Source organism: Oncorhynchus gorbuscha, linkage group LG09, assembly GCF_021184085.1.
Source record: "Oncorhynchus gorbuscha isolate QuinsamMale2020 ecotype Even-year linkage group LG09, OgorEven_v1.0, whole genome shotgun sequence".
Lineage (NCBI taxonomy): Eukaryota > Metazoa > Chordata > Actinopteri > Salmoniformes > Salmonidae > Oncorhynchus > Oncorhynchus gorbuscha.
The window spans coordinates 68,085,786-68,099,155 of record NC_060181.1 but is presented as its reverse complement, the minus strand read 5'-3'; the positions used below and the strand labels follow the sequence as shown (position 1 = coordinate 68,099,155).

Genomic DNA, 13,370 nt, shown 5'->3' with positions numbered 1-13,370 from the left:
GAAGATCTTCAAAGGTAAATGATTACTTTTATTGCTATTTCTGACTTTTATAATTACTTTAATTTGTTGTAAATGTTTGTATGCTTTTGTAGGCAGGGCGCTGTCCTCAGATAATCGCATGGTATGCTTTCGCCGTAAAGCCTTTTTCTTTAAGCCGATGTATTACACTTGTATTTTTTAGGAATGTTTATTATGACTATTTCTGTATTTTGAATTTGGCGCTCTGCAATTTCACCGGATGTTGTTGAGGTGGGCCGCTAGCGGAACACCTGCGCCAGAAAGGTTAAGTAGGAACACTACACCCCTTTGACTAAACCTGTACTTTGGCCCAAATATAAACAGTTGGGAAGAGAAAACCTCTCCCAGAGCTGAGAACCAAGTAGTGATCAGGTCAAATCATCCCGACCAACCTGGTACACAGATGTGCCAGAGTTTCAGAATGGACACCCCTCCCCAACAGTTGGATCCAGGTGTACCAGATGCATGTTGGTGACTATAGCTCCATGTATTATCCTCCATTGAAGTTCAGCTGTCCTCTTATCAATAGGCAGTTTATATAAAGACCGGCAACAGCCTTTTGGGGAGGCACCTTGACCAACACATCCGACCACCTCGTCGACTTTACCCCTTCCAGGGAAGAAGCAGGGGACACTTTTACACATATTATGTATGTGGCCTTCTTTCCCACCGCGTTGAACTCACCCAGCTCCGGGGTGTCGAAGGAAAACAGAATACCCATGTCCTTCTGGAATGCCCCCACCGCAGCACTTACATTCAGCGCAGGGAACACATAATCCAGACCCTCCGTACGTTGACCAGAGTGGGAAGTATCAGTCACATACTGCTGATGAAGTACTGGCAAGGAGTCGCAGATCTCAGCTACGACCTTTCACAGTAGGCAAGATGATCGGATCCCCACTCTTTCTCCCAGCTCCTCCAACAATCTGCTCCTGCTCAGCATCAGATGACTCAGCTTGGTACACCCCACACCTAACAGACATGAACGTAGGCTGGCTGAACTCTTAGCACGGGATTGGATGACATTGTTATCAAAAAAAGAGTCTCTTCAAAAAGCCACATCCCTAGTGGTGTGCCGGCCTTACAGGACGTGTCGAAAACTCTCCAAGCCTGCAGAACAGACTCATAGAATGGAGTCAGGTCAGACAAATCACCCCCTCTAGCTTTAACTTCTACGGGATCAGTGTCCCTATACCAGGACGGTTGAGCTAACGTGCGCTAATGTGATTAGCATGACGATGTAAGTAACAGCAAACTTTCCAGGACATAGACAGGTCTTATATGGGCAGAAAGCTTATAATCTCTAACTGGATTTTCCAATTTACAGTAGCAATTACAGTGACAAAATATCGTGCTATAGTTTGAGGAGAGTGCACAACAACAAAAAACTTTTACAGCAACTTGTTTGATACATTTACCTCTGAAGGTAAATAATGTACTCTTGCTCTGATTTGTAATCTTGCTCTGATTTGTCATCCTGAGGGTCCCAGAGATCAAATGTAGCATAGTTTTGTTTGATAAAATAAATTTTTATATTCAAATGTAGGAAGTGGGATCTACAGTTTGAACCCCAGCTGTCTCAGGCTCCACACCCACCCTGTCTGGCCATCTAGATGTGTGAAAGTTAGTGTATAAGCTAAAGATCCATCATGTATGACATTCCTGGGAGTGTGTAAACTTAAATTTTGTATTACCATATCATTTGTGTATGTTCTCTGTAGTTATGTATTTGAAAATGTATCACATTTGGGCAGAGACAAAATATTGTCCAGTATTGCAATGCTACACTGGATCAATCTGAAACTGTGTACACACACTGCTGCCATCTAGTGGCCAAAATCGAAAATGCGCCTAAACTGCAATATAATATCATGGCCTTTCTCTTGCATTTCAAAGATGATGAAAAAAAATAAACATGTTTTATTCATTGTATTATCTTTTACCAGATCTAATGTGTTATATTCTCCTACATTAATTTGAGATTGCCACAATTTTCAAAGTGTTTGAAAAAAAATGGTATCAAGCATATGCATATCATTACTTCAGGTCCTGAGCGAGAGTTAGATTTGGGTATGTCATTTTAGGCGAAAATTGAAAAAAAGGGTCAGACCCTTATTAAGTGAAAAGGTGCTTGTCTAAGCCCAAACAGCCCACTCTCCTCATCAATGTGTAGGTTGTAGGAATTTAGGAATTTATATATTCCTCAATTCCATTATTTTACTTTTAGGTTGTGTGTATTATGTGTATTGTTGTTAATTGTTAGATATTACTGCATTGTTGGAGCTAGAAACACAAGTATTTGGATAAAAGCGTCTGCTAAATGGCATATATTATTATTATTATTATTATTATTATTTCGCTACACCCGCAATAACATCTGCTACACGTGTATATGATAAATCAAATTTGATTTGATTTGTATCAACCCAGCTAGAACCATCACTGTACAACAGTCTCTGGGCTGCTTGAAGCCAGAAAGCCATGACCCTAGAAGAAATGTCTACCAGGCATTACCCACCCTCGTGCAGTGGCAGGTACAGGGCTGCAGCTTTAATCCAATGTTGTCCAGACCAGAAGAAATTGACAAGGGTCCTCTGAAGCTCTTTTATCAGGCCCCTTGGTGTCTGTAAACTCATTAGTCTGTACCACAGGGTAGAGGCGGTTGGTTAGGTTACTGGCTACCAGCACCCTTCCCCTATAAGACAACTGGGCTAGAACCCATTTCCACGTAGGCAATCAGGCACACACTTTCTCAGTAATTTTTTTGAAAGACATCAGATTCTAGAATAAATCCCAGTCTTCATCCCATCTCTGCCACACTGAAGCCCCCCTGGTAACCATGGAGTGGTTCCAATTTGAAGCTGATCTGCCCACAGGAACTCATTCTATTCCCGATTATGAGGAGACCTCCTCATACACCTTTAGAGCATTTGAGAGAACCATAACATCCTCAACCCCTGAAATAAAAACTGACACGTTATCTGCATACGCAGACAGTGCTATTGTGGGACCCTTCATAACCCCTGGCACAGAGAAAACAGTAAGCCTCACTTTTAAAAAACAAAGCACTGGTTCAATTGCCAGACAAGATAACTGTCCTGAAATTGGGCATCCCTGCCTAATACTCCTATGGACGGGAAAGGGTCAGCTCAAACCACCCCCACCTTCACCATACATGAGGCCCCAGCATACTTTAGTCTCATCCAAGACAAAAAAAACATCCCCAAAAGGCTTTCACTGTTTTGAACAAGTACTGGTGGTCCAGATGGTCAAAAGCTTTCTCCTGGTCCAAAGAAAGCAAACCCACATTCACATCAGAGAGTTTAGAAGTGTGTAAAACATCTCTCATCTCCAATAGCTCATTGGGAATAAACAGCGGTACATTCAAAATCGTAGCCTTTGTAGATGGAGAAAAAGTGGAGTAACTTAAATAAACATACATTAAAGGAGTACGGCATGCACAACCATCCGATCGACAAGACGCTCTTCTTTAACAAAAAACACCATTGCTTTATTCATCCAACATAAGCAAAATTGGCCTAATAGCCTACCTTCTCTCCTACGGTGACCAGAAACTCCTCCACAGTGACAGTAGCTTCAGTAACACACCTGAAGTCATGCCGAAGTGACAGGGATGGCATCCCCATGTGGGTCGCCATCCCCACCAAAACAATGGCAATTCCAACAAGAACTACAACACACCTAATTCTACCACCAAAAACACAAAAATACTTCATCATGCATAGAAAAAGGAAAACCACCAAGAAAGGAAACAGAAAAGAAAACAGAGGCGATCTAACTACAGACACCACTCACACTCACTCATACAATTCCCAACATGCACCAACACTCCCAGGATGCAGAGAGAGAGAGAGAAATACAAACCCTCCAACCCAAAAAGGACTATGGTGTTGATGGTATACTAAACGAAAGGATAAAATATACAGACCACAAATTCAAATGAGCTATTCTTAAACATTACCCTCAGCTCTGGCATCTTTCCTAGAATTTGGAACCAAGGCCGGATCACCCCAATCCACAAAAGTGAAGATAAATTTGACCCAGATAAATACAGTGGAATAATTTTGAAAAAATCCTCTGCAGTATCATCAACAGCAGACTCTTTCCTCAGTGAAAACAATGTCCTGAGAAAATGTAAAATTGGCTTCTTACCGAAATACCGTACGACAGACAACATATACACCCTGCACACCCTTATTGACAAACAAACAAAACAAAACAAAATATTATCATGCTTTGTTGATTTCAAAAAAAGCTTGTGACTCATTTTTGGATGAGTGTCTGCTATACAAATTGATGGAAAGCGGTGTTGGGGGGAGAGCATACAACATTATTAAATCAATGTAGACAACAAGTGTGCAGATAAAATGTGCAATAAACACACATATTTCTTTCCTCGGGGCTGTGTGGTGAGACAGGGATGCAGCTTAAGCCCCACCATCTTCAACAAATACAGTGCCTTCAGAAAGTATTCAGACCACTTGACTTTTTCCACATTTTGTTACGTTACAGCCTTATTCTAAAGTAGATTACATAGTTTTTCCCTTCATCAATCTATACACAATACCCCATAATGACAAAGCAAAAACAGTTTTTTAAACATAAGTATTCAGACCCTTTACTCAATACTTTGTTGAAGCACATTTGGCAGTAATTACAGCCTCGAGTCTTCTTCGATATGGCACTACAAGCTTGGCACACCTGTATTTGGGGAGTTTCTCCCATTCTTCTCTGCAGATCCTCTCAAGCTCTGTCAGGTTGGATGGGGAGTGTTGCAGGGTTCAAGTCCGGGCTTTGGCTGGGCCACTCAGGGACATTAAGAGATTTGTTCCGAAGCCACTCCTGCGTTGTCTTGGCTGTGTGCTTAGGGACATTGTCCTGTTGGAAGGTGAACCTTCGCACTGAAACAGTTTTTCATCAAGGATCTATCTGTACTTTTCTCCATTCATCTTTGCCTCAATCTTGACTAGTCTCCCAGTCCCTACCGATGAAAAACATCCCCACAGCATGATGCTGCCACCACCATGCTTCACCGTAGGGATGGTGCCAGGTTTCCTCCAGGCCAAATAGTTAAATATTGGTTTCATCAGCCCAGAGAATCTTGTTTCTCATGGTCTGAGAGTCTGTAGGTATGTGCATTTTACTGAGGAGTGGCTTCTGTCTGGCCAGCCTACCATAAAGGCCTGATTATTGGAGTGCTGCAGAGATGGTTGTCCTTCTGGAAGGTTCTCCCATCTCCAAAGTATACTTTGTGTAATGCAAACAGAGCAGAATTAGGACTATACCTGCTAAATTCTACAACCACCTAAAAGGAAGCAATGCCCACACATTCCACCACAAAGCCCTCGCCTACACAGATTCACATAGAGAAGAGTCTCCTCACCCAGCTAGTTCTGGGGCTCTGTTCACAAACAAAAACAGACACCACAGAGCCACAGGACAGACACATTTAGACCCAACCAAATTATGAAAAAACAAAAAGATAACTATTTGAACCAATGGTAAGAATCAACAAAAATAACAGCGCAATCTAGAATGCTATTCCACAAAATGAGGTGTAAACTGAGCTACACTTCCTAACCTCCTGCCAAATGGATGACCACATTAGAGACACATATTTTCCACAGATCACACAGACCCACAAAGAAGTTGAAAACAAATCAAACATTGATAAACTCCCATATATGTTAGGAAAAATACCGCAGTGTGCAATCACAGCAGCAATATTTGTGGCCCGTTGCCATGAGAAAAGGGCAAACAGTGGAGCATTGTAAATATAACGTATATTTATCAGTATATTTATTTTCCCTTTCATACTTCAACTACTTGCACATTGTTACAACACTGTACGTCTGCAATACTATAATTATTGCACATTTGGGCAATAATATAATTATTGCCAATGTACAGTGTTGTAACATTTGAAATGTCTATATTTAAAAAAATATTATGTGAGTGCAATCTTCAGTACTGTTTTACCTTGTTTAATTACATTTTGATTATTGTCTGTTCCATTTGCATTGAATTGAATAAAGTGCTTTGAATTGAATTTGAGAAAGCGAGAGCGAGAGAGAGAGAGAGAGAGAGAGAGAGAGAGAGAGAGAGAGAGAGAGAGAGAGAGAGAGAGAGAGAGAGAGAGAGAGAGAGAGAGAGAGAGAGAGAGAGAGAGAGAGAGAATATTATTGCCTGCCTGCCTGTGTTCTTTAGGGACCTCTACATCCTCAATGCTCCCCAGGCTCCCCACTTCATTCTCATTTATAATAAAACAGTTGGTCAGTACCTGGCAGGTCCCAATCCAATAAAGAACAGATTGATTAGATTCAGAACCCCCTCTGTTCTATTCTGTCTGTTTGTTTGTGAATCCCCCTAACTGGGGAGGCTTATGACTAGAAATGAGATTTTAATTCTCACTCAGTCTCCTCTGAGGTTGCTCGATCCAGCTCAAGACTCTGGAGGAAGAAAATGGAGTTTTGCCCCAAGAGGCTGTGTGTATTTTTAGGGGGGCTGAGGGAACGGAAAGAAAAGGTGGTGTGTAACTAAAGTGAGTGGTGTGGTGTCTATCTGCCTGTCTGTCTGCAACTAGCTGTGATTATGCTGATGAGCAGAGCACTCTCTTCGCCTCTCTACTCCTCCCTCCCTTGCTTGCTCCCTCACTCGCTTGCTAGAGAGACTTCGGTAAAGCCCACCTCCCCAACACACACACCTCAGACACACACACTGTCAGAAGAGAGCCCTGTGTAGCATGAAGCATGCAGCACGCTCTAATTTCACCCTCTCCCTGACGCGAGGAATAATTACACTGCTCACTGCCTTCTGAGTCTCTGAGTATATCACCTCTCCTGTGCCTGGCCTGTATACCTGTATACCACTATCTCCTACCTTTCCTCTCACCCCATTTCTCCTTCTGTCTCCTCCTACTGAGTCTTACTTCTCTTCTCTATCCTCCAACCCCCTTTTCCTCTTTGTCCCCCGTCTCCTCTGCCTGGCCCACTAATGAAGCCTCACCTTTCCTCTCCTCCCTTTCTTCCCCTTCTTACTCCATTCATTGACTCCTGAGTGTCTCTCCTCTCTCCTGGTCTACACACTGTGGTGTCTACCTCTACCTACTCACACTTCCTCTCTCCCATTTTCTTCCCCTTTTCTTCTCCTTCCTCCCCCTTTCTCCTCCTACTCCGTGAAGCCAAGAACTGTGTGGCTGCTGTGTTTGAATTATTGCAGATGAGAAGCACCGTCTCTGGAAGGTTTGTCTTTTTTCTGCATGAGTCAGGATGTATTTTGGAGGTGCATTCAGTAAAAAAGAACTTGGTGTCAGCAACAGGGATATTATAGACACATAGCCATGACTTTTGGGGCTGATGGAGGTGTATCTAACTTAGCTTTTCTATGGTGCCAGCCAACACCAGCTCATACTGTCCACACCCTTCATACCCATGTGATCCCTATTCAACAACACTGTGGTGGATTACTCAAATCGCTTTTTGGGGTGCCAAATTACCATGGTTTTTGTACTAGGATACTAGGAAAGGGTAGGACATAGTTCCACTGAGAAACATGGTTGATAGACTGCATCAAGACAATTAACAATTTGGAAGCGCTGGATCTCTGACAAAGATCTTAGCCCTTATGCAACAATCCACTTTAATTGACACTACACAATGATAAATGAGCTAACACATGGTGGGCAGTGTGTGAGTGTGTGGTGTGTGTTTGTGTGTATGTGTGTGTGTTACCATTGAGCCACTTGGAGTTGTACTGGGCCGTCCTGAGGGGTGGCATGCCCCCTAGGCTCCGGTAGATGACAGGGTCGCGACCAGAGAAGTCGATGACCGTGGCGGCGTATAGTTCGCCGCTCTCCGTCACCACCGCCGTGGAATTATGGCGAGGGTCGTAGGGGCACCTTGCCACGCCGTTCACGCGATCCAACACACTACTCATATTCCCAACCTGGGAGGAGGGAAAGAGGAATAGAGAATATAGATAGAGATAGAAAAGATAGATATAGAGATAGAAAAGATAGATATAGAGATAGAAAAGAGAGATATAGAAAAGATACATATAGAGATCGAAAAGATAGATATAGAGATAGAAAAGATAGATATAGAGATAGAAAAGATAGATATAGAGAGCGATATAGATAGAAAATATAGAGATATAGATAGAGATATAGAGATAGAAAAGATAGAGATAGAAAAGATAGAGATAGAGAGAGAGGGGGAGAAAGATAAATAGGGTGATAGAGAAAGAAATAGAGAGTAAGAAAATGATAGTGTTGTTACTGTCTTCCCCTACCTCTAAAGTCTCCTTCAGACCATATGGCTGTTTGATGTTTATATTCAAGTCTTTATCTTATTCCCTCCATCATTCACCCCCCACCCTGCCAGTTATCACTCTATCCCCCTCTTCCCTCCATCCACTCTTTCTTCCTCCCACCATCCTCCTTTACCTTCTTATCATTCCTTCCCTATCACCCCTACCCAGCCCCCTGTAGGTTTTCACTCCATTATACTTCTTCCTCGAACCCCATCCACCCTGACAGATATCATTGCATCCATCCCTCCCCCCTTACCTCCCGGGTGATACAGAGGGGCTGGAAGGCGTTGGTTCCACAGGTAATGACCTCAGTCTTATTGACCAGCAGGACGCGGATGTAGTTCTGACACTCCACCTACAGGGGGTAGTAGAGTACAGAGATGTTATAGGTTAGAGAGTTACATACAGTACCTTGATTGTATTCACTAGAAACCAAATGGAAGATAATTGACCGAAACTGCGTGGGTCTACCTGTACTTGATAAGAAACCTGATTTAAAAAGCTGCTTGTTTTCATAGCAAAACATTTGGCTACAGTTTGTAACAGTATGCACTACGAGCCAGCATTACTCACCACTCACTTCAATGATATGACTGTAATGACTGTCTATCTTTCATCTGTGAGATGAAATGTAACACATCTAAACCTAGTCCAATCACATATCATTTTTAGAAAGAATTCAAGTTTGTTTATTTGTCGTATACACGTGATATGCAGTATATGGAGTACACAGTGCAACTAATTGCTTACTTCCAGGTTTGTCATGCACATTGAGGGAACCATTGTCTGACGATTGAGGGGGACATTTTATTTAATGAAACTTCTTAGTTTTCCTTAAATACAGTGCCGTGCGAAAGTATTCGGCCCCCTTGAACTTTGTGACCTTTTGCCACATTTCAGGCTTCAAACATAAAGATATAAAACTGTATTTTTTTGTGAAGAATCAACAACAAGTGGGACACAATCATGAAGTGGAACGACATTTATTGGATATTTCAAACTTTTTTAACGAATCAAAAACTGAAAAATTGGGCATGCAAAATTATTCAGCCCCTTTACTTTCAGTGCAGCAAACTCTCTCCAGAAGTTCAGTGAGGATCTCTGAATGATCCAATGTTGACCTAAATGACTAATGATGATAAATACAATCCACCTGTGTGTAATCAAGTCTCCGTATAAATGCACCTGCACTGTGATAGTCTCAGAGGTCCGTTAAAAGCGCAGAGAGCATCATGAAGAACAAGGAACACACCAGGCAGGTCCGAGATACTGTTGTGAAGAAGTTTAAAGCCGGATTTGGATACAAAAAGATTTCCCAAGCTTTAAACATCCCAAGGAGCACTGTGCAAGCGATAATATTGAAATGGAATGAGTATCAGACCACTGCAAATCTACCAAGACCTGGCCGTCCCTCTAAACTTTCAGCTCATACAAGGAGAAGACTGATTAGAGATGCAGCCAAGAGGCCCATGATCACTCTGGATGAACTGCAGAGATCTACAGCTGAGGTGGGAGACTCTGTCCATAGGACAACAATCAGTCGTATATTGCACAAATCTGGCCTTTATGGAAGATAATATAATAATAATAATATATGCCATTTAGCAGACGCTTTTATCCAAAGCGACTTACAGTCATGTGTGCATACATTCTACGTATGGGTGGTCCCGGGGATCGAACCCACTACCCTGGCGTTACAAGCGCCATGCTCTACCAACTGAGCTACAGGGCCCAAGAAGAAAGCCATTTCTTAAAGATATCCATAAAAAGTGTCGTTTAAAGTTTGCCACAAGCCACCTGGGAGACACACCAAACATGTGGAAGAAGGTGCTCTGGTCAGATGAAACCAAAATTGAACTTTTTGGCAACAATGCAAAACGTTATGGCGTAAAAGCAACACAGCTCATCACCCTGAACACACCATCCCCACTGTCACACATGGTGGTGGCAGCATCATGGTTTGTGCCTGCTTTTCTTCAGCAGGGACAGGGAAGATGGTTAAAATTGATGGGAAGATGGATGGAGCCAAATACAGGACCATTCTGGAAGAAAACCTGATGGAGTCTGCAAAAGACCTAAGATTGGGACGGAGATTTGTCTTCCAAGCAAAATCTACAATGGAATGGTTCAAAAATAAACATATCCAGGTGTTGGAATGGCCAAGTCAAAGTCCAGACCTGAATCCAATCGAGAATCTGTGGAAAGAACTGAAAACTGCTGTTCACAAATGCTCTCCATCCAACCTCACTGAGCTCCAGCTGTTTTGCAAGGAGGAATGGGAAAAAATTTCAGTCACTCAATGTGCAAAACTGATAGAGACATACTCCAAGCGACTTACAGCTGTAATCGCAGCAAAAGGTGGCGCTACAAAGTATTAACTTAAGGGGGCTGAATAATTTTGCACGCCCAATTTTTCAGTTTTTGGTTTGTTAAAAAAGTTTGAAATATCCAATAAATGTCGTTCCACTTCATGATTGTGTCCCACTTGTTGTTGATTCTTCACAAAAAAATACAGTTTTATATCTTTATGTTTGAAGCCTGAAATGTGGCAAAAGGTCGCAAAGTTCAAGGGGGCCAAATACTTTCGTAAGGCACTGTATATTGTTTTGGCAAATAGAGTAACTTTGTTTCAGAACTTGAGGTCAGACGAGGTTCTACAGGTTTCAGAAAGAAGTGACTGCTTTTTTGTTTCTCCCCTCTTGAGAAAAAAATGACAAGGCATTAAATTCCTACAAAGAAAAAGTGAAATAACAAAATGTTCACAGTGTTTATCAGCCGTTGGACGGAGAGGAGAAGGGCCACTTCCTCATCCAATCAACTGCCTGCTTTTAAAGTAAAAGCTTTTATTCGGGGTGGCATCCTGTGTGTGTGTGTGTGTGTGTGGGGGGACACCCTTAAAGTCATCGTTTACCTCCGTCTTCCCTTTGCTCTGACAGGACCTCCTGGTGTCATCGTCTGGACCCCATTCCGTTGCCTTGGAAACCAAAATAAACACACATAAAAGAGTGACTGGATGCAGCATTCACCTGTTGCCAAGGGGGCTGCCTGACTAGTGCCTGCTGGCAGCCTGACAATGATGCAACTGTTGAGCTTAATATTGCTACTAACAACACAGATGCGATGAAAAGACATGAACCTTATTGATGTTTGTTAATTGCGCCAGCCAGTGGATTATGAGGTCAGGTAACCAGATAGGACCAGGGCTGCGTCCTAATTTGCAGCCGAGATGTCATTAGAATGGAAATGTGTTTCAACGTCCAATCCTCCACACACACATCATCCTCCAATCCTCTACCACACCACAGCCCACTTACATTCCTTTAGAACCGCATTGGGTTTAAATAAGAATGCCTCAGCCCCAGCTCAGTGCTGGGACACACAAAAACAAAACACACACACACACACACACGAGGCACACACACACACACACACACACACGACACACACACACACACACACACACACACACACACACACACACACACACACACACACACACACACACACACACACACACACACACACACACACACACACACACACACACACACACACACACACACACACACACACACACACACACACACACACACACACGAGGCAGACACACACCGTCCTACAATCCTCTACCACACCGCCACATGCTTTTTCTTCACTGCCCAATTGCATTTTTAAAATTATTTATTTAGAACCGTATGACTTGGGTTAAATTAGGAATGCTGCACCAGGAGACTGGTCTTGCTGCTCAGTGCTGGGGCACACACACACAAACACACACACTTGGCTATCAGAGCAGCATTGGCATTTTGTATGGGAGCCTGGGAGATGGCCCTCTCTCTCTCATGTTGGATACTGTGTCTAGGTCTCAGTCTCACTAAAAATAGCTGTGGTGCTGCTGGCCTAACCCTAGTGCTGGGAGAGAGAGAGGCTGGAGTTGGCACGGACTAGGTCCAGCTTATACCCCCACTGTGTCACTTGTCTCCCTCCTCTCTCCCTCTCTCCCTCTCCCTCTCCTCTAATCTCTTACAGTGAATGGGGGTCCTCTCTGCGCACTGGAGAAAGAGTCTGCCATCCGGGTTCTCTATCGAGTATTGACTTTAAGACGGATCATCCATAACACACAACACAACCACATCGACCGATATTTTGGCTTATTCTTCACACAGTGGAACATTGTCATGCACAACAGGGCTTGGGGACACTACAGAGACCACATCGTGGTATGAAAACAGATACCCCAAGACTGGAATCTGGACACAGATTAAAGTGTCCAAGAAGCATCAGAAAGAAAAGGAAAGAGAGTAAGAAAGAAAGAGACAAATTGATTAGTGAAATAAATCGATATTTAACACGATGAGAGAGAGGAGTAAGCTAGCCGTGTCTGTGTCGCAAATGCAAACTATTCACTACGTATTGAACTACATTGGAGCCCAATGGACCCTGGCCAAAAGTACTGCACTAGATAGGGAATAGGTTGCCATTTGGGATGCATATGATGTGTCTGCTGTCCCTGAGATGAGGCTGGGTGTTATCTCTCTGTTCTGAGAGACTCTTTAATTAACCTTGTTCATACTGCACTGAGCAGAGAGAGGGAGAGAGAGAGAGAGAGCGAGAGAGAGGTGGGAGGGGGAGAAAGATACAAAAAGAGAAAGGGTGGGGGAGAAAGAGAGAACAAGGGAAAGAGGGGGAAGAGAGAGATGGAGAGTGAAAAATGAGAGAGAAAGACAGAAAGAAAGACAGAGACAGAAAGAATGAACGAGAGAGAGGGAGAGAGAGAAATCAGCCGAGAGAGAAAGCTGCAGTCTGTCATGTAGGCCAGCCAGCCATACTGAAAACACTGTGATGAAATTAGACAACTAGAACAGTTTAAACTCACAACTGATAAGAGCTCGGGCCTCAAATGGAGAAAAAAACAGAAGCCTTTTATTATATAAAGGCGTTACTCTACCACCATGACAGTCAACAAGCACTTCAAATACCATCACGCATACCCCCGCGCTAGCAGTGCTGAGATGACATGA

The 13,370-nt window shown here is 43.0% G+C and overlaps 1 protein-coding gene across 1 annotated transcript in view; it reads right to left on the bottom strand.

Annotated features, from left to right (window-relative positions):
- Window positions 1-13,370, bottom strand: part of LOC124044424 (semaphorin-5B-like) — a 150,660-nt gene that overhangs the window by 75,277 nt on the left and 62,013 nt on the right. The window contains exons 6-8 of the mRNA XM_046364063.1: window positions 11,261-11,323; window positions 8,606-8,704; window positions 7,770-7,983 (exon numbers count right to left, since the gene is read on the bottom strand). Of these exons, the coding sequence (XP_046220019.1) occupies window positions 7,770-7,983; window positions 8,606-8,704; window positions 11,261-11,323 (376 nt within the window). The remainder of the gene's footprint in view (window positions 1-7,769; window positions 7,984-8,605; window positions 8,705-11,260; window positions 11,324-13,370) is intronic.